At 45.8% G+C, this 26,627-nt stretch overlaps 1 protein-coding gene across 3 annotated transcripts in view; it reads left to right on the forward strand.

Moving 5' to 3' along the window:
• CELF3 (CUGBP Elav-like family member 3) overlaps positions 1-26,627 on the forward strand; it is a 90,325-nt gene that overhangs the window by 17,336 nt on the left and 46,362 nt on the right. For all 3 annotated transcript variants that reach the window (XR_013834045.1, XM_079958216.1, XM_079958217.1), the window contains exon 2: positions 19,790-19,872. Coding sequence is in view for 2 of the 3 variants with exons in the window: in XM_079958216.1 (XP_079814342.1) it covers positions 19,790-19,872 (83 nt within the window). In the remaining variant the exon portion in view is untranslated. The remainder of the gene's footprint in view (positions 1-19,789; positions 19,873-26,627) is intronic.

Here is a 26,627-nt window from a genome sequence, read left to right on the forward strand (position 1 = left end):
TGTGGGGCAGGGGCCGTTTTGCCTATTTTTGAGTGGGCATCACCTCCTTTTTTGTCCATGTTGCATTTATTTTCAGATGCATGTAGGTGATTCCTAAGTGTGATCACTTTTTTCTTCTTTGAAATCGGTTTTGTGGTGCCCATGGCTGTTCCTTAGATTTCCAAAGGGGCTTCCGGAAGGTTGGAGATCTCCTTTTCTATTCCTTATAGCAGAGTCGCGACAGACCAAAAATAAAATAAAATCTGTCAGGCAGCTATAGGGCCAGTGCACCGGTTGAATTTCCGTCTGCTCTGCACACCCTCTAAGTAAGGGCCCAGCAGGGCTTAAGCATCTGTTTCCTGAATGTCAGGATTCCACCATGGAAAATAGGAAGGAGCAATCATAGAGGCCTCACTCTGTGCGCGTACAAAGTGTGTTTCCCCCCTCAGGGCTGCCTTTCAAGTCTTTGTAGCGTCTGAGCACTCATGTTCCAGCAACTGAGGTTTCCTGGTGGAGGAAGAAACGGAATAGATTATGCAAAGAGCAGCCTATTTGCATAATTCATGCAAGCGACAAACTCTGCCGTTTATCAGCGCAGGGTTTTTAAAATTCATTTTCTCTATTTGCCAGGGCGACGGTCACCCACAGTCCCTCCCTTCGTTGAACTCATCTTAATCCCTTGAGCCCCACATGCGCTGTGCTTGTCTGTTGGACGGTGGACTTTAAAAAATTGTCAGGTTGATAAGTTGTTTGTATTTTATTAATTGAAATTTCTTCTTACCCACGTCTTTGGTGTTAAAGATTTATTCTCCTCCCTCTTTTTGGGGGATGGGGGAGCGTTGCAAGCCTTTCATAAGGTAAAGGTAAAGGTACCGCTGCCCGTACGGGCCAGTCTTGACAGACTCTGGGGTTGTGCGCCCATCTCACTTAAGAGGCCAGGGGCCAGCGCTGTCCGGAGACACTTCCGGGTCACGTGGCCAGCGTGACATCGCTGCTCTGGCGAGCCAGAGCCGCACACGGAAACGCCGTTTACCTTCCCGCTGGTAAGCGGTCCCTATTTATCTACTTGCACTTCGAGGTGCTTTCGAACTGCTAGGTTGGCAGGCGCTGGGACCGAGCAGCGGGAGCGCACCCCGCCGCAGGGATTCGAACCGCCGACCTTTCGATCGGCAAGTCCTAGGCGCTGAGGCTTTAACCCACAGCGCCACCTGCGTCCCTAAATGGGTAACGCCCAAGCCTTTCATAGGTGTTCTTAAAACAAGGCTTAAGAATCAGGATCTTAGAGACCTGAGCAGCATTAGAGAAGTGTTGCGGTGTCTCTGGGGGGAAACCCCCGAATAATAATAATAATAATAATAATAATAATTTATTTATACCCCGCCCATCTGGCTGAGTTTCCCCGGCCACTCTGGACGGCTCCCAATCAAGTATTAAAAACCATACAGCAATAAAGCCATGGAGCTGAAAAGTGCCTACCATATTTTTCGCTCCATAGGGCGCACCAGACCATAGGGCGCACCTAGTTTTTAGGGGGGGAAATAAAGAAAAAAATATTATTCCCCCCCCCTCCCCGGTCCAGGAGCGGCAGCAAGATGGTGCGCAACCTTGCCGCCACTCCCGGAGCTTGCGGGGCTGGGGGCTAAGGGCGGGGAAGCCCACGCTTTCCCTGACCCCACCCCCCAGAACAGGCAGCTATCCGCAAGCCTTCTGAGTGCAGCAGGAAGTCCCGCCACGCTCAGAAGGCTTACGGATGGCTGCCTGGAGAGCGAGAGGAATCAGTGCGCACCGACCCCTCTCCCTCTCCAGGCTTCAGCGAAAGCCTGCATTCACTCCATAGGACACACACACATTTCCCCTTCATTTTTGGAGGGGAAAAGGTGCGTCCTATAGAGCGAAAAATGCAGTATTCAGAGAGGAGGGCTGCCTGCTGCCTCTCTGGATGAGTCCTTGTTCTAGGTGTCCCTCCTTCCCATCAGCCTCTGCAGGAGGGCAGAAGTTTCTGCTACATCTCTACACTGGGCGCGACTTTTGCCTTCGTTCACTTCTGGCGCAGAGACTCGGATCAAGTCCTGTCCGTGGAGAGGACTGTGCCTGTCGCATCTCTGTATGATTTATCGCCGGGGTGAATTTTGAAGTGGGGGCTTCCAGACTTGCTGCTTATTGGTCTGACCCAAATCCTCAAGTTTCTAGTCCATGGTGGGTTTTTTTGGTTTTTGTTTGCCCCTTTCCACATTTCAGTTTGCAGCGCACTAGTTAGCGGAGGTACGGGGACCGATCCACCTCTTGCCAATGGCCTGGTCATTTGCAGGCAGGTTTTTTTTCTTCCTGAGCCCAGGGGAGCAGCAACGGACGAGGCTGCACGGAGCCATCTTCTTGTCCCACACCCCTCCCCCTCTCTCCCAGGAAAAGCTACTGCCGGCGGCTTGTCCGCTCAGCTGACGTGGCGCCGCAAGATGGGCCCGCTGGAGTGTGACGGCTTTTGCTTTTCCGCCTCGCTGCTCCTTGCGACAGGCTCGCTGGCAGGGAATCTAAATATAGAACTCAGCACTGCAGCTCGGAAGAAAAGGAACATATTTTGCTCATGAATTTTTGAGGAAGGGTGGCGGCGGGAGGGAATGGGGGCAAACAGAATCACACCGGAGCAAGTTTTTCCGCCTTTTCAAACTATGCATGAACTCCACAGTGGCGAGCTGGGAAGGATAAGGATCCCCAGGGAAACATGATTGCCTGGCCTGGTGCTCGGTTCGCCATAGGGCTGTGCAATGTGGGTTTTTCTTCTGTATATAGGTCGGATCTCTTGTGCGCGGCTCCTCTTTGCCCAGCCGCCCAAAATGCTTGCGCCAGTTAAAAAAAAAAAAAAAAAGGCTCTGTGGAATCTAACCAGCGATCTAGTCCTGTGTCCTGTTTTCACGGGGGCCTGTCAGGAGCTCGTCCTACGCTCGAGTAGGACCCTAGCAGAGACACATGCCCGACTGGCATATTCTCTCCCTCCTGGTCGATCATTTGGGAGCTTCAAAAGCTTTCTTCTGCCCGAACATCACAGCGACCGATGCCAACAGATATTAGGGATCCCATGACAGCAATCGCGGAGGAGGAATTCTAACAGGGCCAACCGGTGGAAAGCCCCACACACCCCACACCCCGCAAGCAGAAGCTGAGCTGATAAGTGGAGAGTTCAGTCCGGCTCTCTGCAGGAATCCTGCTTTTTCCAGGCCGTTCTCTGCAAGGAATACACTGGCAAAGCAGCAGGATTGAACCCTGCCCATCGGCTGGTGATGTTAGTTGATTGACTGGTGGGTGTGGTTTGGGGAAATGGCCTCATTGGCCAAACTGGGCTCCCTTCCCACCCTCCTGGTGGACCAAGACTGGCCCATGGGCTGGAAAATTCCCCACCCTGCTAGAGAAACAGCTCTGGGCCTGTGATCATTTTGAGGTTGAATCCTGACAAGACAGAAGTACTGTTTTGGGGGGACAGGGGGCAGGTGGGTGCGGGGGACTCCCTGGTCCTGAATGGGGTAACTGTGCCCCTGAAGGACCAGGTGCGCAACCTGGGAGTCATTTTGGACTCACAGCTGTCCATGGAGGCGCAGGTCAATTCTGTGTCCAGGGCAGCTGTCTACCAGCTCCACCTGGTACGCAGGATGAGACCCTACCTGCCCATGGACTGTCTCACCAGAGTGGTGCAAGTCACCAGACCCTTATATATAGTGGGAGGGTGGTGTGGGGTTTTTCTCAGAAGGGTAGTAGGAGATGCGTGATTGACTCAATGTTGACAGCTGTCAATGACTGCAATTAGTCCTACAGGAAAAAGTAAAGGATAGTATTCAGATGACCAAAAATAGCTTTAGCATTATCTATCCTGAAGTGCATGCAAAGTAGCCTCAATAAGGTGATCCATGTGTAGGATAGCAAAGTAATCAGTGGTGAGGCGAAGACTCAGAGATACCTTCATTACATGACATCCGTCTTTGAAAAAAAAGATTCATGCATTTGATATGCGTAGAAATCCACAGGCCTGTTTCCATTGTGGCAAAGGATTACCATTTAAATAAATAGACTCGGTTTCATTGCGGGGGAATTGAGAGATTCTCAGTTAGTAAAACCCACAAGTGAAACACTGATTGGGGTTTTCCCACCCCACCCTCTTTGATCCTGTTTAAATAGTCCTGCAGTTCAGGAGTATTCAATGAAGCAATGAAGGTCTCTGCCTATTTGCTATCTCTCTGTCACCTGGAGACACACACCTGGTTTCCTCTTCCAGGTAACGTCAGCGATGACTGAATTCATTTACAACATGCATGGCACTGTTTAATCATTAGTGTTTCTAAGAATAGAAATAAACCATGTGGCAAATAAACCGGCAGAAGTCATAAAGCCCAAACATAAACCCAAACGCTACCTTATATTTCCTGCTGGACTAAGGAGCCCCTCTGAGTCTTGCCCTCTGATGGTTCCCAAGACATAACCAGCTGTAAGTTTGAAAAAATAATACATACTATTCATTGTATTGAATTGTAAGGTAAAGGTAAAGGGACCCCTGACCATTAGGTCCAGTCGCGGACGACTCTGGGGTTGCGGCGCTCATCTCGCTTCATCTGCTGAGGGAGCCGGCATACAGCTATACAGGTCGTGTGGCCAGCATGACTAAGCCGCTTCTGGCGAACCAGAGCAGCGCACGGAAACACCGTTTACCTTCCCGCCAGAGCAGTACCTATTTATCTACTTGCACTTTGACGCGCGTTTGAACTGCTAGGTTGACAGGTGGAATAGACACTTTCACATATATGGACCTTATGCATAAACTGATTAGAGAATGAACTGATCCACTGGGTCTTCTACTTTCTTCGGTGAACTTTATGAGCTACTTTTGTAAAAATCTACAATCCAGTACAATCAATTGTTGTTGTCGTTTAGTCGTGTCTGCCTCTTCGTGCCCCCCTGGACCAGAGCACGCCAGGCACTCCTGTCTTCCACTGCCTCCTGCAGTTTGGTCCAACTCATGCTGGTAGCTTCGAGAACACTGTCCACCCATCTCGTCCTCTGTCGTCCCCTTCTCCTTGTGCCCTCCATCATTCCCAACATCAGGGTCTTTTCCAGGGAGTCTTCTCTTTTCATGAGGTGGCCAAAGTATTGGAGCCTCAGCTTCAGGATCTGTCCTTCCAGTGAGCACTCAGGGCTGATTTACTTCCGAATGGAGAGGTTGGATCTTCTTGCAGTCCATGGGACTCTCAAGAGTCTCCTCCAGCACCATAATTCAAAAGCATCCATTCTTCGGCGGTCAGCCTTCTTTATGGTCCAGCTCTCACTTCCATACATCACTACTGGGAAAACCATAGCTATAACTACATGGACCTTTGTTAGCAAAATACATTGCATAGTATATATTATTTTTTCAAACGTACAGCCGGTTACGTCTTGTGTGTTTATTGAATATGTTTCACGTAACCAGAGGTTTGTTGTTTTTCTCTTATGGTTCCCTTCATGGGCCAGCTCTGGGCTCTGGGCTCTGTTCATGGCCCATCTAGCTAGCCCTCTGCCCAGCTGGCTTGACACCTTAGCATAACTCAGTCGAAGGGGTTCCTGTGCAACTTTGGCAAAGTTTAACCAAACCTTGATCAATTATAACATCATTACACCATAGCACATTTAGGTGGATCTGCCCCCCCTCCAAACTTATAATGCTGTTTCGGGTTTTTAAATTTTTCTTTTGCTAATACTGTTCGGGTTTTTTAAACAATTGCACAATGCTTAGAAGCTTTTCAACAAAATCAAGAGGTTTATAAATGCGTCCAACTGCATGATTATTTCGGAAAAAAGGTGCGAGGTATCAGGGGTGTTTAGGTTTCACAAAATCTGCTGGTAATAAATACAAAATTTCTTATTTCAGTACAGTCATACCTCATGTTACGTCTGCTTCAAGTTACGTTCTTTCAAGTTATGTCCCGCGGTGACCCGGAAGTAACCGGAAAGGGTTGCTTCCAGGTTTCGCCGCTCGCGCATGCGCAGAAGTGCAAAATGACGTCCAGCGCATGCGCAGTGGCGAATTGCAACCCGTGCTTGCGCAGACGTGCCGCTGCGGGTTGCACTCTTTTCCTGTTGCAAACGGGCCTCCGGAATGCATCCTGTTTGCAACCAGAGGTACCACTTTATTATATTTATACCCCACCTTTGCTGCAAGGAGCTCAAAGAGGCCTGCGTGGTTCTCCTCTGCCTCCATTTTATCCTCACAATGACCCTGTGAGGTAGGCTTGGCTGAGAGACTATAGCCACCCCAAGGCCACCCAGTGAGCTTGCTGGTCCAGACAGGAGATAAACAACGCACTCAGATTTCTGCTGTAGACCGCCTTTTCTGTGATGTAGGTATGATGTTTCTGGGGGTGGTCTTGGACTCCAGGGCGGGCAATTTAAAATGTCTATATAAGGGCGGACACAGCCTCCTTCTCCTGCGTGTGAGGGGAGCACCCTGTTGCAACAGTTCAATAAAGATCAGGCTTACAAGCTGCTTTGCTTCTCAATATTCTCTGGTTGGCCTCTTTTCTCCGACCGATGGAGAACCTGCAAAGGACTCTATAAGGGCTCTTGTGTCCCCCATAAGGGAATAAGCGCAGATTTTTGTTTATTACACAGGTTTCCCATCGGGGCAGCTGGATTGGTCAAGCAGGGTCTTGAACCCTGGTTTCCCAGGGCCTAGTCTGACACCACAGTGTCTCACCATTTCTGCCTGCCACCCAGTGGCGGCTGGTGCCCATTGGGCCTGGCAGGGCGCAAGGCAGAGAACTTGGCAGTAGGTGGAGCCAGAGCCATGGAGAGGCGGAGCCAGAGCCAAAGAGAGGCGGAGCCAAAGCCAAGGAAAGGCGGAGCCAACTCATTCCAGTTTTCTCCCTATCCTTCCCCCCTGTGCTAAATTCTGCAAGGGGGACACCAAAAGTGAGGAGGAGGAAACTGGCAAGCAGAGTCGTCCCATGGATGGGTTGTGAGAAATAGAGCAGGCAGGTAAGCCTAGGATAGCTCAGTCAGTTGAGCATGAGATGCTCAATCTCAGGTTTGTGGGTTCGATTCCCACGTTGGGCAAAAGATTCCTCCACTGCAGGGGTTGGACTAGATCACCCGCGGGGTCCCTTTATAAATCCGACCCCCCTTCCCTCAGTTTGGATGAATTTCCAACTTCACGGTGGCCCCGATTCCTGTGGTTTCAAAACGCAGATGTGTTCTGTGCTTCGGGCACTGTCGCCGAGTGTTTGATCCATGTGGAGAATTCTCCTGCGAGAATATCTTCAGGGAAGTCCCTGCGTTTCCGTCTCACGCTCTGCATCAACTGATATGTTTTTAGCTTTTTTTCTTTCGGGCTGCTGGAAAGATGTTAAGACGATCCGGCACCCAGGTGAGAAATCATATCGTTTTGGGGGTGTGGTTTTATTTAAAAGTATCTATTAAGTTGGAATTGAAAGATTTTGAGTTTGTATAATTTGGAACATTAAATGTGATTTGATTGGATTGTTAAACTGGGAAACTTAATAAAAATGATTTTTTAAAAAAGAAGAAAGATTTGGAGTTGGGAGACAGCAAGCGAGGTGGGGTGACTTGAATTTCCACCCCATTATCTAGCAGCCCCAAATTCTTTTTACAGTGTGGGTCCCAGCATTCGTATCCCAGAGAAGGGAAGCCTCTTCCCTCTCAGAGGCCACATTCCATTCTGAGTGGCCTTCCGAGGGCCACACAGCCTCCCTTCTAAGTGCCGCTCATAACTGAGGCAGATCTGCACCTTTTGCAAAATTGTAAGTAAAAAAAAAAAAAAGAATAATATGTCCATTGGGAGAAATTTTCTTAAAACACTGATGAATTTTCAGGAGCACTTTTACAAAATCCGATTGCAAGCTGATCTAGAAATGGGGAGAATGTGGCTTTATCAGTAGCTACTAAAACCTGGCGAAAATGTTTCTCTTTGACCAGGCTTTTTGCTGATTGACATCCGATGCCCATTTAAAATTCATTGTGGAAGGCGGGGATTATTAGGTTGTTTTTGTTTTTATTAGTATTTTGTGTAGGTTTTTAAAATATATATATGGTGATTTTATGTTGTGAAATGCCCTGAGATCTATGGGTATAGGGTGGTATACAAATTCAGTAAAGAATAAAAAATGATATTGGCTGTGCTCTGTCCACAAAGTTGTGAGGCATCGATGTTTCTGAAAACCCAGCAGCTGTAAACCACATGTGTAGGGATGCTCATGAGATCGAATTCTGCTTGTAGGTGAAATAAAAAAATTAAGGTCTTATATATATAATAAATGTTTGTAAATGTACCAAGCAAACACATACATAAATATATAAACCGCATGTCTGAAGCAGCACAGGAAAACCATTATGACTCCCAAACTGACCAAATGATTTCTCTGCAAGGTCAAGGAAAATGGAAAAGCCTCCCCATTTTTTTCCCCTTCACAAATCCTGTCTTAAGGGTATGTCTGTGTTTGAATAGGGTAACCTGGCTCAGGAACTAAGTATTTATCATTACAAAAGACTGGCCAGGCTCCCCAGGGTATCCAATCAAGGAAGCATTAACAGGTAACCTGCCAGACAGGAGATAAACAACGCACTCAGATTTCTGCTGTAGACCGCCTTTTCTGTGATGTAGGTATGATGTATCTGAGGGGTGGTCTTGAGCTCTAGGGCAGGGAATTTAAAATGTCTATATATAAGGGCAGGCACACCTTAGTTCTGGGTTCCTCCTCCTTTCCTGCGTGTGAGGGGAGCACCCTGTTGCAACAGTTCAATAAAGATCAGGCTTACTAGCTGCTTTGCTTCTCAATATTCTCTGGTTGGCCTCTGTTATTTTCTCCGACTGATGGAGAACCTGCAAAGGCTCTTGTGTCCCCCATAAGGGAATAAGGGCAGGATTTTTGTTTATTACACAGGCTTCCCATTGGGGCAGCTGGTTGGCCACTGTGAGAACAGAATGCTGGACTAGATGGACCACTGGCCTGATCCTGCATGCTCCTCTTGTGTTCTCAGTGGATAACCAGATGCCTCAAAGGGAAGTCTACAAGTAGGACCCAATGCATATGAAAGGAGAGGCGGGATGTGGCCGCCATAGCAAGAAGCCACAATGGCCTCGTGAATCTGCCTGTTGTTGTTGTTGTTGTTGTTTAGTTTTTTTAGTAATGTCCGCCTCTTTGTGACCCCCTGGACCAGAACACGCCAGCCACTCCTGTCTTCCACTGCCTCCTGCAGTTTGGTCAAAGTCATGCTGGTAGCTTCGAGAACACTGTCCCACCATCTCGTCCTCTGTCGTCCCCTTCTCCTTGCGCCCTCCATCTTTCCCAACATCAGGGTCTTTTCCAGGGAGCCTTCTCTTCTCATGAGGTGGCCAAAGTCTTGGAGCCTCAGCTTCAGGATCTGTCCTTCCAGTGAGCACTCAGGGCTGATTTCCTTCAGAATGGAGAGGTTGGATCTTCTTGCAGTCCATGGGACTCTCAAGAGTCTCCTGCAGCACCAGAATTCAAAAGTATCCATTCTTCTGCGATCAGCCTTCTTTATGGTCCAGCTCTCACTTCCATACATCACTACTGGGAAAACCATGGCTTTAACTATACGGACCTTTGTCGGCAAGGTGATGTCTCTCCTCTCTCAAAAGCCATCCCGTTTGGTGGCCCTCACTGCCTCTAGTCTGAACGCATTCCAACCACGCTGTATGGGATACAAATGTGGTTCCCCATAGGTTTTACTTCTAACTCCCCCAAGAAAGAATACCTCCTTCGCTCTTTTAAATTGGCAGAGGATAAGCTGTCGCCCTACAAATGACTATAGCAGAGAGAGAGAGAGCAAAGGCTTCGGCAATGTGCAATAATAATAATAATAACCCAGGCAGCATTGCTCGCTGCCACAATGGGGGCGTTTTCAAAATGTCCCCGTTTCCTTCTCTGAGATGTGGAACGGGACTTTGAGAAGGCACAATGTCAGCATTCAGCCTGGTTTCAAAATCCTTTCACAATTCCTTTTCCTTTTCAAGTTATTGCCTGCTAAAATGGGTTTCCCGTTTCTTTGACTGGAACATTTTGTTTTTTTGTTTTTTTTTTATTAAAAAATTTATTACATTTTCAGTTTACAGAAAAGAAAAAGAAGGACAAACCAGAAAAAAGAAAGAAAGAAAAACAATCCAACTTTCAAAATACATTTTTAGGTTACTAACTGGACTTCCCCACATCTCCCTCACCCTGCGTTCTTTACAATAAACATATCAGCAAATTATTACCTTGTTTCGTATCTTATTTATATCTTTCAGAGTGTTTTACTTCTAAATTTAAAGTACCTTTTGTCAAATATTTATACCTTAAGATAATACATAAAATAACTTTAAATTTCAACTTTTTCTTACTTATAACTTAACTTTCTATTTTCCTAATCTAATTGCAGGAGCTAAAATTTCCAAGTCATGCAGATTCTTAACATTCATACAACTTATAATGTTTTTGTAAATAGTCCTTAAATTTCTTCCAGTCCTCTTCCATTGTCTCTTCTCCCAGATCTCGGATTCTGCCAGTCATTTCAGCCAGTTCCATATAGTCCATCAACTGCGTCTGCCACTCTTCCAGCGTGGGAAGGTCTTGTATCTTCCAATATTTTGCAATGAGTATTCTTGCTGCTGTAGTTGCATACATAAAAAAAGTTCTATCCTTCTTTAACACCTTTTGGTCCACAATGCCCTGGAGGAAGGCCTCTGGTTTCTTAGGGAAGGTGTACCTAAACACCTTTTTTAACTCATTATAGATCATTTCCCAGAAGGCCTTCACTTTTGGACAAGTCCACCAAAGATGAAAGAATGTCCCTTCAGCCTCCTTACATTTCCAACATTTATTATCAGACAGATGATATATTTTTGCAAGTTTGACTGGGGTCATGTACCACCTATATATCATTTTCATAATATTTTCCTTCAGGGCATTACATGCCGTGAATTCCATTCCAGTGGTCCATAACCTTTCCCAGTCTTCTAACATAATGTTGTACCCAATATCCTGAGCCCATTTTATCATGGCTGATTTGACTATCTCATCCTGGGTGTTCCATTTAAGCAGCAAGTTATACATTCTCGAAAGCGCCTTGGTCTTAGGTTCTAACAGTTCTGCCTCTAATTTCGATTTTTCCACCTGGAATCCTATTTTTTTGTCTGACTTAAAAACCTCTTGAATTTGAGCATAATGAAACCAGTCTTGCACCCTATTCTTTAATTTTTCAAAGCTCTGCAGCCTCCAATTATCTCCAATTTTTTCTATTATTTCCAAGTATTTCGGCCATCCGGCCTCTATATTGGGTTTTTTTCGAACCTTGGCCTCCGCTGGTGATAACCACCTCGGGGTCTTACCTTCCAATAAGTCTTTGTATTTTGTCCAGACCATAAATATAGCTTTCCTGACAATATGGTTTTTAAACATTTTATGAACCTTTACCTTATCGTACCACAAATATGCATGCCATCCAAAAACATTATTATACCCTTCCAGATCTAGGACGTCAGTGTTCTCAAGGAGTAACCAATCTTTCATCCAGCAGAAAGCCGCAGCTTCATAATATAACCTTAAATCTGGTAGGGCAAACCCCCCTCTCTCTTTTGCATTCGTTAATATTTTAAATTTTATTCGGGGCTTTTTGCCGTGCCAGACAAACCTAGAAATATCTTTCTGCCACTTCCCAAAACACTCCACTCTGTCCACGATCTGTAGGGTCTGAAACAAAAATAACATCTTCGGCAATACATTCATCTTTATAGCTGCAATTCGACCCAACAAGGAAAGTTTCAATCTTGACCAGATCTCTAAATCTTTCTTAATTTCTGACCAGCATTTTTCATAATTATCTTTAAATAGATTCAAATTTTTGGCAGACAAGTTTACCCCTAGGTATTTTACCTTTTTAACAACATTTAACTCTGTCTCTTTCTGAAACCCATCTATTTCCAAAGGTGTCAGATTTTTCTCCAAAACCTTGGTTTTTTGCTTGTTCAGTTTGAACCCCGCTACCCGACCAAATTCATAAATTAATTCTAACACTCTCTTCGTACTAGATTCTGGCTCCTGTAGTGTTAAAACCAAATCATCTGCAAAAGCTTTCAATTTAAATTGTTTCACTCCGACCTGTATTCCTTGTACCAACCGGTCTTCCCTAATCATGTTCAAAAGCACCTCCAGAACAGAAATAAATAACAGAGGGGATAGGGGGCAACCTTGTCGTGTTCCTTTTTCAATTTTAAATTCTTCTGTCACCACATTGTTTACTATCAGTTTAGCTTTCTGCTCTGAATAAATTGCCTCTATTCCATTTTCAAACCCCCGTCCCACTCCCATCCCTTCCAAATTTTTCTTCATAAACCTCCAAGAAATGTTATCAAAGGCCTTCTCCGCATCAACAAAAATTAACACTGATTTTGTATTAATGTTGGTTTGCAAAAGTTCCAAAATATCAATAATATTCCTAGTATTATCAGACAAATGTCTTCCTGGGAGAAAGCCTGCCTGGTCCTTGTGAATTACTTCATTTAATACTTTTTTAAATCTACTTGCCAAAATATCTGCAAAAATTTTGTAATCCACATTTAGGAGTGAGATGGGACGGTAGTTCTTAAGTTGAGTCTTTTCAGTTTCCACTTTAGGGATCAATGTGATGAAGGCTTCTTTCCACGATTCCGGTGCCTTCTTCCCCTCCAAAATCTGATTGCATACCTCCATTAATGGTTGTATCAAATAATCTTTCAATATCTTATAATACTTGGAGGTAAGCCCATCCGGACCTGGAGATTTGCCTAGTTGCATATTCTGGATGGCACCCTCTATTTCTTGTTGTGTTATTTTATGATTCAGGATTGTTCTCTTTTCCTGGGCAAGTTTTGGTAAACCATTTGTTTTCAAAAATTGGTCTATCTCCTTCTCCTCTTGTGGCCCTTGAGTATAGAGCTTTTTGAAATATCTATTGAAACACTTCCTAATTTCTTCGGGTTTCTGGATATCTTTCCCTTCAATCTCTAGATTGGTGACTGTATTCAATTTTTGTCTCTTTTTCAATTGCCATGCTAATAGTTTCCCACACTTGTTAGCTGATTCAAATGATCTTTGTTTCATTTGTTTAATTTTCCACTCAACTTCTTGATTTATCAGTTTCGCGTACTGTGCTTGGTAAAATTTAATTTCTCTCAAGATCTCCTTTGATTTTGGCTTAGATCTCAACTTTTTCTCTCCATCTCTTATCTTCTCTAAAATCTTATCTTTTTTCCCATTCCAGATTCTTTTCTTTATCGTGTTCTGTTGTATCAGAAACCCTCTCATAACTGCTTTGCTTGCATCCCAGATTGTTCTCCTTTCCACCGTAGTATTCAAATTTATTTCAAAATAATCTTTCAAGGTTTTTTGGGCCTTCTTCACAATCTCCTGATCTCTTAATAGGGTGTCATTCATTTTCCATCTAAAGGAGCCGATTGGAGTAAGTCTTAATTCCATTTTCATAGCGTTATGGTCGGAGCAAGTTTTTGGGCAGATTTCCACTTTTCTAATTATAGGTGCCAGCCTTCTAGTTGTCCATATTTGGTCTATTCTTGTCCATGACAGATGAGCCTCAGAAAAGAAAGTTCCTTCTCTACCTAAGGGATTCTTAGTCCTCCAAATATCGATTAAGTCCATATTGTCAGTTAGTTCAAAAAAAGTTTTGGGTAGTCTGCCATCTTTTGTTAGACTTAGGTCTTGTGACTTATCCATATTTGTAGAGACCACTCCGTTCATATCTCCCATCATAATGATGTTGGTGTAGTCCAAATAGTCCAGGATTGTCTCATGCAGTTTCCTATAAAATTCTGATTTCCCCTTGTTCGGTGCATAAATTCCTAATAGCAAAAATTTTTCTCCTTGGGCTTGTATTTCAATAGCCAAAACTCTTCCTTGCTCATCTTTGAATAAAAATTTTGGTGACAGGCTCTCCTTTGCATAAATCACCACTCCTCTTTTCTTTACTTTATCCGATGAGATGAATTCTTGGCCTAATCTTTTATTAATCAAGACTTTTCTATGGAGCCTGGTCACATGTGTTTCCTGCAAGCAGATGATGTCCAATTGTTCTTTTTTCAATATATGAAAAATTCTTCTTCTTTTCTCTGGGGAATTTCCGCCATTTATATTCCAACTAAGAAGCTGCAGAGACATCCTGGGTCAATCTATTGGTCCTGTGGTGACGTCCCTTTCTTTTGGTCCTCTGGTCCCGAGGGTGTAGGTGCCAGTATAAGTGTAAGCGGTGGCGGTGGCCAGGCTCCTGTTGTCCCTTTCTGTAGATCCTCTTCGTGGTCGTTCAAGAACTTTTGTTGGTCTTCTGCTGTTCTAATTTTAACTTTCTTTCCTTTGAAATTAAAAGATAGTCCTTGAGGAAACTCCCACCTATAAGGAATTGAGTTGCCTCTCAGTAATTTTGCAAGTTCTATATACGTCGCTCTAAGATCCAAAAGCTGTTTTGGTATGTCTCTGTAAATTTCAGCTCTGTTGCCGTGGATGTCAAGTGATTTTCCAAAATGAAGGCCTAATATTTTATCTCTCTCTTGCTTAGATCTTAAAATGATCAAACAGTCTCTGGGTTTATCCCTCCTCGTCACTCTTCCCAATCTGAAAGCAGTCACAATTTTAAAATCCTTATCCTCTTCAATACCCCAGAACTTTGAAAATTCTAATGTCAGATAACCAATCAGATCTTCCTGTTCAAGTTCTGGAACAGCTCTAAGTCTAAGATTGCTTTCCCGATTTCTCAGTTCAGTCATCGACCAGTAGGCCTGCTGTTCACTAATCTGTTTATGGAACGGCTTCACCTCCACCTTTAATGCCTCAACTTTCAAGTTGGCTTCCTCTGCTTTTTGTTTGGCTTCCTCAGCCAGTTTGTGATTCTCTGCTGTTGCTTCTTGAAGATTCCCAATTGCTTGTGTGTGTTGAGCCACCTGGTCAGTCAATTTATTTATTGAGGATGTGGCTTGATCAATTTTAGTCGAATGTTCGTCCGCCTTTTTATTTAGAATTGCCAGTTGTTCTAGGATCTGATTTAAAACTTTTTCAGATCCTCCTGAAGCCATATCCCCTGTAGATGTCTGCTCAACAGCCCCTTTTTGTATTTCTAGAACAGCTGGGACAGATGATCTACGTGGTTGGGAAGTCAAAGTTGTTTGTACCAATTGTTTTGCCTTTATTTTAGCCAGCCTTGTTTTCCCTGCGTCACTCATTCCAATCCCGTCTGTGTATCAAGGTCAGACTGTATGTGTTCCCATGAGAGAGACAGTTCCAAAGTATAAACAACCAGGCAGCAGAGAATCAAAACAAAATATAGTTCCCAGAGAATTATAAATCCAAAGTCCTCTAGGGGGAGTAATAAAGTTCAACCGAAAGAAAGAGGTTTTTCCTTCTTTACAGTCCCAATAATCCAAAGAAGAAACAACTGAAGTTCTAAAAGGTCTTTTAGTTTCTTTTTAGCATTAAGCTTTTCCCAACTTAATACAAAGTCTCAGAGAGGGTGCAAGAAACAGTTTCCCTATTTCTTCTATGGTGTAACGTTTACATGCAACACTTTCAATCTTAAAAACAATATCAGCAGTTTGGCAGTTTGACAGTTCTTCTTTACCCTAGCAGCCCACAGATTTGGTTTCTTCAATTATTTATAAATCCCAAAGGAAGAAGGAAGATCCAGTCAGAAAATCAGCATAGATACTCCGAAATTGTCTCTTTTAATCCCTGCCAAAAGTTCAATAGTCTGCACGATAATCCAATCTTTTTTATAGTTCTTTCAAAGCGCTTCCCGCTTGTCAAACTTTGCTTTGATCTCTTTAGCACGGTCGGGAAACGGACTTCCTGGTTACGTTTCCCGTTTTCAGCCAAATTAAATACTTTAGTCCCGATAATTTTTAAGTCCCCTTACTCACAGGTTGTAGTTGCAAATCTGATGTTCCAAGAAGAAAGGTCGGCGCTCATCAGCAGCAGCCGCGCCGCTTTGCTTCCCGCAGAAAGAGCGATGAACTCACAGCGCCGCTCCCCCTTTCACGTTCCGGAGCCCCTTACGGGGTTCCTTCTCGGTTTCTGGGGGGGCTTCTGGTGCCCGCCGAGTCCCACGGCCACGAGCTCACTCTGCCCGTGGTTTTTCTTGATGGGTCGCCACTATGCCGCAGCGAACGACCCTTTTATGCGGAGCCCCTCTTCAGAGCACGAAGAGGGCCGCCATTGCTGTTTCGCGCCGCCTCCGGAAGTGACTGGAACATTTTGAAGTGTCCTGGGCATGGGGTGGGAAAGGTGCATCCCTTTGAGAGTCAAAAGCTGGGGTATATAAATGATATGGCTTGCTTGCTTGCTTGCTTAACGAGTTTGGATCCTACCTTTCTCCCAAGCTGGGATTCAAGGCAGCTTACGACGTTTTGAAAGCATGGTTCAAAAATACAAACAAACTGGTTAAAAACAATACAGTGGTACCTCTGGATGCGAACAGGATCCGTTTTGGAGCCCCGTTCGCATCCTGAAGCGAACATAACCCATGTCTGCGTGGGTTGTGATTCGCCGCTCCCGCGCATGCGCGTGATGTCATTTTGAGCGCATGTGCATGCGCAAGCGCAAAACCTGGAAGTAACGCATTCCGTTACTTCCGGGTTGCCGCAGAGCATAACCTGAAAACACTCAACCTGAAGCATATTTAACCCGAGGTATGACTGTAGTTAAAACGTTTTTAGAACCAGCAATTAAAATCCAGTTTGACATGACAGAAGCCTAATTTCCAAAGGCCTGTCTGGACAGGGAGGTTTTAGCCAGCAGGCGGAAAAATAACAAAGAGGGAGACAGTCTGACACCTTTGGGGAGGGAATTCCACAACCTGGGAGCAGTCACAGAAACAACACTCTCTCTCTTCCCCCCCCCCTCTTTCTCTCTCTCCCCTCTCCCCCCCTCTCTCTCTTCCCCCCCTCTCTCTCTCTCTCCCCCCTCTCACCCCCTCTCTCTCTTCCTCTCTCTCTCTCTCTCCCCCCTCTCCCCCCTCTCCCCCCTCTCTCTCCTCTCTCTCTCTCTCTCACCCCCTCTCACCCCCCCTCTCTCTTCCTCTCTCTCTCTCTCTCCCCCTCACTCCCTCTCTCTCTTCCTCTCTCTCTCTCTCTCTCTCTCCCTCTCTCCCTCTCTCTCTCTCACCCCCCTCTCTCTCTCCCCTCTCCCCCCCTCTCTCCCCCCTCTCTCTCTTTCTCTTTTGTGTGACCACCACCCATGCCTTGAATACTGATGGGATCAGTATACCCAAGGATCTTAGCACCTGGGCAGGTTTTTTGGGGGAGATAATTTTCTCAGGTAACCCAGACCCAAGTCATGTTACTTTTGTACCCCGCCTTTCCTTCGAAGAGCTTGAGGTGGAGTACACAGCTCTCCCCACCCCTCTTTCCACCTCACAACACATCTATGAGGTAGGTCAGGCTGAGAAAGGCAGGATCTGGCCCAGAGTCACCCAGTGACCTTCATGGCTGAGTGAGAATTTCAACCCTGGTGCCCCAGGTGATAGTTTGACACTCTGCCATTGAAACGAAACCCACGCGTCAGAGGATGGCAGAAGATTGCGATGCCTTTTTGCAGTGGCCGCCTTCAGGATGTAACTGGCACGAACATCTTTGGACAGGAGCTTTGCTGTCTCATCTTGTTCTGGACATGAGAGTCAAAGGAAGATGCTCACTGCATAGGTTTGTTGAGAAACAGGAGTTTGCAAACTATTGAAAACCATAAAACACAGTGTTGCACCTGTATATATATATTGTGCAACGCTGCATAAGGTGGTTTTTCAGAGAACTGTATGGTGTTGCTGGTTTTGATACTTTATTGCTGCAATAAAAATTAGATTAAAAGCAATAAAAAGAAGTAAACAACGTGTGACTGTGGAGTTTGCAATGGCAGCAAAGTGAGGCATCAGAGCATTGAAGTTGGGAGACGGGAGGACAATGTGAGGCCCTCCCAGTTTCTGCTGGAATCCAACTCCCCGTGCCAGCATTCCTAATGGTCTTTGTTTTAACTATTTATATGTGCGTTTATCTTGCATTTTTATCTTGTGAACAGCCCTGAGATCTTCAGCCGAGGGGCCATATGTAAATAAGATAGATGGATGGATCGGTAGATTTTGTGGCTCGCTGACTGGTTGTGCCAACCTCCACTTCTGAGATTGTGGGTTGCTTACATATGGAGAAAGACAGATACAGTGGAGTACAGGGTCAGGTTTAAGGTGCTGGTTTTGACCTTTAAAGCCCTAGGACCCACGTACCTACGGGACCGCCTCTCCCTGTATGCCCCATGGAGGACCTTAAGGTCCACAAATGGCAACACTTTGGAGGTCCCAGGTTGCAAGGTGGTTAGATTGGTCTCAACTAGGGCCAGGGCCTTTTCAGCACTGGCCCCGACTTGGTGGAACGCTCTGTCACAAGAGACCAGGGCCCTGCGGGACTTGACATCTTTCCGCAGGGCCTGCAAGACAGAGCTGTTCCACCTGGCCTTTGGTTTGGACTCAGTCTGACCCTTATGTCTTCCTTCCCCTTATGGTTTTGATCTATGGGCTACTTTTAAAATGAGGCTGCATTTTAAATTGCATTTTAACCTGTATTTTAAATTGATTCCCCCCCCCCATTATGTTTTTACTGTAATTTTACAGTGGTGCCCCGCAAGACGAATGCCTTGCAAGACGAAAAACTCGCTAGACGAAAGAGTTTTCCGTCTTTTGAGGTGCTTCGCAAGACGAATTTCCCTATGGGCTTGCTTCGCAAGACGAAACGTCTTGCGAGTTCTTGCGAGTTTTTTCCCTCCCCCCCCCTTTTTCTAAGCGGCTAAGCCGCTAATAGCTGCTAAGCGCCGTGCTTTGCAAGACGAAGAAACTCGCGGAACGGATTAATTTCATCTTGCGAGGCACCACTGTACTGGTGTTAGCTGCCCTGAGCCCAGCTCTGGCTAGGGAGGGTGGGGTATAAATAAAATTTGTTGTTGTTGGTGGTGGTGGTGGTGTGCGCGCAATGCCTAGCACCCACCGCGGGCCTTTGATAGCATTAGTACATAATAAGAGCCCTGTGGGTGAATCCGTCCAAATGGGACCCACCTAGACCCAATGTCCTCTTCTTACAGGGGCCACTTAGATGCCTTGATGGGAAGCCCCCGAACAGGACTTCAGCGCAGCACCTCTCCTTCCCCTCCCTGGTTTACTAGTGAGTAGGATTCAAGAGGCAAGCTGCCTCCGACAATCACCGAGCCATCGTGGGCTAAGAGTAGCCCATGGCAGCCTTCTCCTTCTCCTCCAACAATTGGTCTACAGTGGTACCTCGGGTTAAGAACTTAATTCGTTCTGAAGGTCCGTTCTTAACCTGAAACTGTTCTTAAGCTGTTCTCATCCTGAAGCAAAGTTCTTAACCCCGGGTAATATTTCTGGGTCTGTAACCTGAAGCATCTGTAACCTGAAGCATCTATATCCCAAGGTACCACTGTTTCTTGTATTCTGGAAATGTACATCCAGGTGTTGTTTTCGTTCCGGAGGTCCGTTCCTAACCTGAAACTGTTCTTAACCTGAGGTACCACTTTAGCTAATGGCGCCTCCTGCAGCCGCCACGCAATTTCTGTTCTCATCCTGAAGCAAAGTTCTTAACCCAAGGTACTATTTCTGGGTCTGTAACCTGAAGCGTCTGTAACCTGAAGCATCTGTAACCCGAGGTACCACTATAATCCCCTGTTAAAGCCGGTGGCGGCTGCTACCTCTTTCTGGAACAAATGCCACAATCTGAAGATTACATTCCCACCTCTTTTTCTTCCAGGATGCGCCTTCCTGACCTACTGCGCCCGCGAGTCAGCTCTCAAGGCCCAAAGTGCTCTCCACGAGCAGAAGACGCTACCCGGGGTAAGTTGTTTGTGCTGTTTGCTGATTCACCTTGCCGTCCATCCACTATGCCATAGCTGTCAAGCGTCCCTTATTTGGCGGGACAGTCCCTTATCCCAGCGCCATGTCCCACTGCTGTCCCTTATTGATGAGGCTTCGTTTGGCTGCTGGCTGGGCTTTCTGCCTTTGGCTCAGAGGGGATCAGAAGTTGAACATACCTGTGCCCGGAAAATCCCTTATTTTGGCTGCTGATCCCTTATTTTCAAGGCTGCTGGTCCCTGATTTTCAAATCTGTAAGTTGACAGCTATGCCCTATGCACACAAACACACGCCTTCCTGGTCACTCTCTGTCTGTCTGTCTCTTTTGCAATAACCACATGGCCGTTTTTCTCTGTGTGGAGCCAGTTGGGGAATGTGCTCTCCCTGAGATTTCGCCCCTGCATTCAGGCTCAGTTGTCTCCCTCGAAAGACAACTCAAACCCTCTCTCTTTCCCTCACTCTCTCTCTCTCACACAGAGATCTCTTCGCTTAGACAAGAAGAAGTTCTGCGGGAACGCGGTCCTTAGAAATCCTGCCTTTGTTTGGTTGCGGTTCAAGTTATAAAGTTAGTTAGTTGCATATTACCTTGTACAGACGTTAGTCCAAATTGCCAGTGCCTTTTTGTAGTGCCTGGTTCCAGAGTTCCAAGGCTCAAACTGGCAAACTCACGCAGCGTCAGAAGTCAGTAAACAGGATAATCTTTGCCGATGTCCAGGAACATTTCAGATGCCAGGAAAGGTTCGTCTGGGCAGAAGAATTTGCAGAGATCTCGGGGCAGAGGTAAGGGACACGGGTGGCGCTGTGGTCTAAACCACAGAGCCTAGGGCTTGCCGATCGGAAGGTCGGCTGTTCGAAACCCCGCGACGGGGTGAGCTCCTGTTGCTCGGTCCCTGCTCCTGCCAACCTAGCAGTTTGAAAGCATGTAAAATTGCAAGTAGATAAATAGGTACAGCTCCGGCGGGAAGGTAAACGGCGTTTCTGTGCGCTGCTCTGGCTCGCCAGAAGTGGCTTAGTCATGCTGGCCACATGACCCGGAAGCTGGACGCCGGCTCCCTCGGCCAATAAAGCGAGATGAGCGCTGAAACCCCAGAGTCGGCCTCGACTGGACCTAATGGTCAGGGGTCTCTTCACCTTTACCTTTATGGGGCAGAGGAGAGGAAGGGTGGGATTTTAATCACAGGAACCTAGGAAGCTGCCTTAAAATGAATCAGGCCATTGGTCCATCAAGCTCAATATTGTCTACACGGACTGGCAACAGCTCTCCAGGTTTTTGGGCTGGGAACATTCCCATCGCTACATGGAGATGCCAGGGACTTGAACCCAAGACCTACATGAAAAGCAGGTGCTTTGTCACTGGGCTGTGACGCTTCCCCTTAGATTGCAAACCTGCAGACAGGACCCTGTTTTATGTTTAATTTCTTGGCAGCACCCAGGGACTTTAGGCACCTTTATAAATAATAAACAGTGATTCTTATTCCTTGGGAAAAGATGTTTACCCTGCTGTTCTGTACATCCCCAGAGGCAGCTAAGAATAATAAAACTCATCAAGATATTGGGTTGTTGGGCGTTTTTTCCATTATTATTTTTAAAAGCCCAAATAACTACGGAGACTGAAAATGAAAGCAGTTAGCCAGTGAAGCCTCATCAAACACACCTAATAAAACATTAATAATCAGTAATGGGTCGTTTTTATTTTATTTTTTAAAGCAAGGATTCTGGCAAATGGAAGTTCTAGGAACGGGCAAATTGGTCAATTTCATTTTCTCTCACTTTCCCAGTGTTAAGTTCAGTTCTCCAAATTTCCACTGCCAGTTTATGATTTTCTTTAGAAGCCCTTGTGAACATTCAACTGCATTTGAATGCAAATTTCTCCTAATATGCCTAGCTTTTGTCTGCGATCTCCCCTTGTTGTTGTTTAGTCTTGTCCGACTCTTTGTGACCCCCTGGACCAGAGCACGCCAGGCCCTCCTGTCTTCCACTGCCTCCCACAGTTTGGTCAAACTCATGCTGGTAGCTTCGAGAACACTGTCCCACCACCTCGTCCTCTGCCGTCCCCTTCTCCTTGTGCCCCCCATCTTTCCCAACATCAGGGTCTTTTCCAGGGAGTCTTCTCTCCTCATGAGGTGGCCAAAGTCTTGGAGCCTCAGCTTCAGGATCTGTCCTTCCAGTGAGCACTCAGGGCTGGTTTCCTTCAGAATGGAGAGGTTTGATCTTCTTGCAGTCCATGGGACTCTCAAGAGTCTCCTCCAGCACCAGAATTCAAAAGCATCCATTCTTTGGCGTGGGGTGGGGGATAGTGTGCTGGTCAGAAATGTCTGCTCCTCACCACAGACCACCTCGTGTTTTTCCCAGTTTTGCTCACTGGATATGGGAAGTTCTGAAGGAGAAATGTGGTTCTGAGCAGACTATAGCAAGCTGACTTTCACTGTATTGTTTTAGTATTGTCTACACTGGCTGGCAGCAGCTGTCCAGGTTTTCAGGCAGTGGATAACAGGCTCTCTATCCTCTGAGTTATCCCCCTTCCCTTAAAATAAAGTTAAGATTCCAGTCCTCATGATTCAGAGGAAAGGGACGCTTTAAACAGGAACATAGGTAGCTGCCTTATATGGAGTCAGAACATTGGTCCATCTAGTTCAGTATTGTCTGCCCAGACTGGCAACAGCTCTCCAGGGTTTTAGGCAGGGGACATTATTGTGTCAGCTCTCCCTGCAAATGCCGAGATTCGAACCCAGGACCTTCTGCATGCATAGCAGAGCTACGGCCCCTTCCCAAAGACCCAATAAGATTCCAGTCCTCCTGGTTCCGTTTTCTCCTTTTTCCAATCTTTCTACATTTGCTACATTTCTCTCGTTTTTTGGGAACAACTCAATTTTTTTTTGTCAGGTCTCGTAAGGGATACAGTGGTACTTCAGTTTACAAACTTAATCCATTCCAGAAGACCGTTTTTAAACCGAAACCATTCTGAAACCGAGGCAAAGTTCTCAAACCGGGACACTCTGTTAATAAAATTAATATAGCAATTGCATTTTGTATATCATTTTCCACTAATGCAGGGTAGGCGCTCTGCACATGCGCAAGGATATCCTCTCTGCATCACAGTCTTCAGGCCTGAACTCGTATCAACGGGCTTTTCTCTTTCGCAGCCTTTTGTTCTTTACGCGTTGGCAAAACAGCAGGTGTTTTATGCATTTGTGGGTTCCAGCTCTGCCTCTGCACACCTTGCCTTATTTATTTGGGGGGGGGATGGGAGACGACACTTGCTTTTCCATCTATCTCCCTTACACCTGGTTTCCTAGCACCTGCTAAGCGAGGGAGGAGGCAGAACAGTAACACGTTCAAAGGGCAGGTGTTTCGCCTGATGTCTGAATAGGAGCTACAGTTGCTACCTCTGTTCTGGCGGGGCCTGAGGCCCTGACCATAGCAGTCACCTGTCTCTTGCTTTTCACCTGTGCCCATCCTTTCAGCTACGGTTACAGGTGTGTGAGAGCTGCTTTTTTTAAAAAAAATAATTTTTATTGATTTTAACATATAAATTATAAAATGTACCACAAAACTTATCACTTATACCATCATTTTAGACTTCCATCAGCACCTCTGATGATCCACCGTTTTAACCACTTCTTATGCATTTCTTAAGTTTATCTTGCCTTTACATCTCTTAACAAATCATCCTTCCCCTTTTCCATTTTTGCAATACTTCCAATCATTGTTGTTTAGTCGTTTAGTCATGTCCAACTCTTCGTGACCCCCTGGACCAGAGCACGCCAGGCACTCCTGTCTTCCACTGCCTCCTGCAGTTTGGTCAAACTCATGCTGGTAGCTTCGAGAACACTGTCCCACCATCTCGTCCTCTGTCGTCCCCTTCTCCTTGTGCCCCCCATCTTTCCCAACATCAGGGTCTTTTCCAGGGAGTCTTCTCTTCTCATGAGGTGGCCAAAGTCTTGGAGCCTCAGCTTCAGGATCTGTCCTTCCAGTGAGCACTCAGGGCTGATTTCCTTCAGAATGGAGAGGTTGGATCTTCTTGCAGCCCATGGGACTCTCAAGAGTCTCCTTCAGCACCAGAATTCATAACTTCCAATCATACTCCTCACAAAACTTCTTGCAAACCTACAAACGTCGTCTGATCTTCACAAATACATTTCAAATAGTCCATAAATTTACTCCAGTCTTCTGTGAATTTATGGTCCCGCCGGTTTCGAATCCTTCCTGTTAGTTTATCTAATTCTGCATAGTCCATCAACTTCACCCTCCATTCTTCAATCGTCGGTAATTCTTCTTGCTTCCATTTTTGGGCCAGTAATATTCTTGCTGCTGTTATTGCATATAAAAAGAGCTTATATTCCTTTCTAAGGTGTGTGAGAGCTGCTGAAGGAAATTATCTTTGGTTCCTATCCTGTGATGTGTTTATCACGTTCGCACTTTGTGAAACAATGAAGAACCATCCTTCAAAATCTATTATTATTATTATTATTATTATTATTATTATTATTATTATTATAGTTTACATACCGCCCTTCATCTCAGGGCAGCTCACAACATAAAATTACAAGAGAAAAGCACAAAATTCGTAATAAAAATAAGAACAGGACAAAACCAAAAATCCCTGCCCCTTCCCTCAAGACATTTAAAAGGGCAGATTTTACATCGCCGTTCTCCAGCCAAGCAGCTTTTACACAAAAATGCATCTATTATAAAAACAGGTGTGTCGGTGACAATATTGAATGTATTATAAAAAATGTGTTACATGTGGGGAAATGGCTCATAGAACGGTGTACGTTAGTCAGAGCTCCCTTCAAAAATGTGTTTATTGGGAGGAAACCACACTAAAGCTCTGGCGAGTTTTCATGAATATTTTCTTCAGTGCAAATCTCTGTGGAAATGGGAAGAGCTGGATTTAAAGATAGGAAAAGTGAGAAACAGAAACTCGAAACTGACAGATTTATTACACCTCAAATGTCTGTATACTGGGATTCCACAGGGACAGTGCGGAACGTGGTAGAGGCTTCAGTTTGTAAGCTTTCAACGCAGCAAATTTTCTAGTCCCTGTGGTGCTCTCAAGTCATTGTTGGACTCTGAACTTCCATCAGCACCACCTGATTTGACCGGTGATCAGGGATGATGGGAGTTGTAGTCCGACAACCATGGGAGGGCATAGCGTTGGCTAGCTGTACTCTGGCCCTTCCACCAGAGAGGAGAGACTGCTGACCCACAGGTCACAAGCAGGCACCAGAGCCTCTCCATCTGCCCCACAGGTTTGTGTGTGTAGTCGTAGTAATAATAATAATAATAATAATAATAATAATAATAATTTTATTTAGTCATACCCTGCCCATCTGGCTGGGTTTCCCCAGCCACTCTGGGCGGCTTCCAACTGAATACAGTGGTACCTCGGGTTAAGTACTTAATTCGTTCCGGAGGTCCGTTCTTAACCTGAAACTGTTCTTAACCTGAAGCACCACTTTAGCTAATGGGGCCTCCTGCTGCCGCCGCACGATTTCTGTTCTCATCCTGAAGCAAAGTTCTTAACCCGAGGTACTATTTCTGGGTTAGCGGAGTCTGTAACCTGAAGTGTATATAACCCGAGGTACCACTGTATTAAAAACAATACAGCATCACATTAAAAACTTCCCTAAACAGGGCTGCCTTCAAATGTCTTCTAAAAGTCAGATAGTTGTTTATTTCCTTCACATCTGGTGGGAGGGCGTTCCATAGGGTGGGTGCCACCACCAAGAAGGCCCTCTGCCTGGTTCCCTATAACTTGGCTTCTTGCAGGGAGGGAACCGCCAGAAGGCCCTCGGAGCTGGACCTCAGTGTCCGGCCTGAACGATGGGGGTGGAGACGCTCCTTCAGGTATACTGGACCGAGGCTGTTTAGGGCTTTCAAGGTCAGCACCAACACTTTGAATTGTGCTCATGTAGGTGGCCGTGCCCATATTTATCTTGGCCATGTGCCCTCCACTGGCATGCACCCACTCCACCCCACCTCCCACTCCCTGGAGGGTTGGCTAAGAGGACAAAGCAGCCCTCAGGCACCCCTTCCAGCGAAGAAGCCTTATGGCTCAGACCAGATATCTTCATCTAGTCCAGTTTCCTCTTCCCTATAGCTGGCCAATCAAATGCCTCTGGGAAGCCCAAAAGCAAGGCGAGTTTGGCAACAGCTCTTCCCAACTTTTTGTTTCTCCGACGATGGCTACAGCCCCCCGCCCTCCACGGTCAGAGGCAGCGACGCTTCTGAATACCCCTTGGTGGAAAACACAGGAGGGGAGAGGGCTGTTTTCGCACTCGGGTCCTGCTCAGGCTGCCCACCGGGGCCCCTGGCTGGCCCCTGTAGGTGCTGGACTAGATGGGTCACTCGCCTCCTTTAGCAGGACTCTCCTTGCATTTTAATCCCCTTCTCCAGAGAAGGCGAGAACCGAAACCCTGTGAAATTTGCGCTTTTCCAGATTGTGATGCAATTCTCCAATACACACAGACACAAAATATGAATATTGTTAGCAGGCAGCGTGCACAGAAATGCAGCTGTGAGTGAAAAATTATGACGACGCTCTCTGTGAAGGGAGACTGCCTGCATGAAAAAAGGAAATGTATACGTTAAGCAAAACTGCATTCGGAAAAGGGCATGTGAGGAGAAACAGAAATGCTGACTTTTTAAATTAAAAGAAGAAGCACCAAATGAGGCGGAAAGGTGGTGAAGCAAACTTCAGATGGGGTGTGTGTGAAAAATGGATAGAAACTGAA

The sequence above is a fragment of the Podarcis cretensis genome (assembly GCF_951804945.1).
Source record: "Podarcis cretensis genome assembly, chromosome: 16".
Taxonomy (NCBI): domain Eukaryota; kingdom Metazoa; phylum Chordata; class Lepidosauria; order Squamata; family Lacertidae; genus Podarcis; species Podarcis cretensis.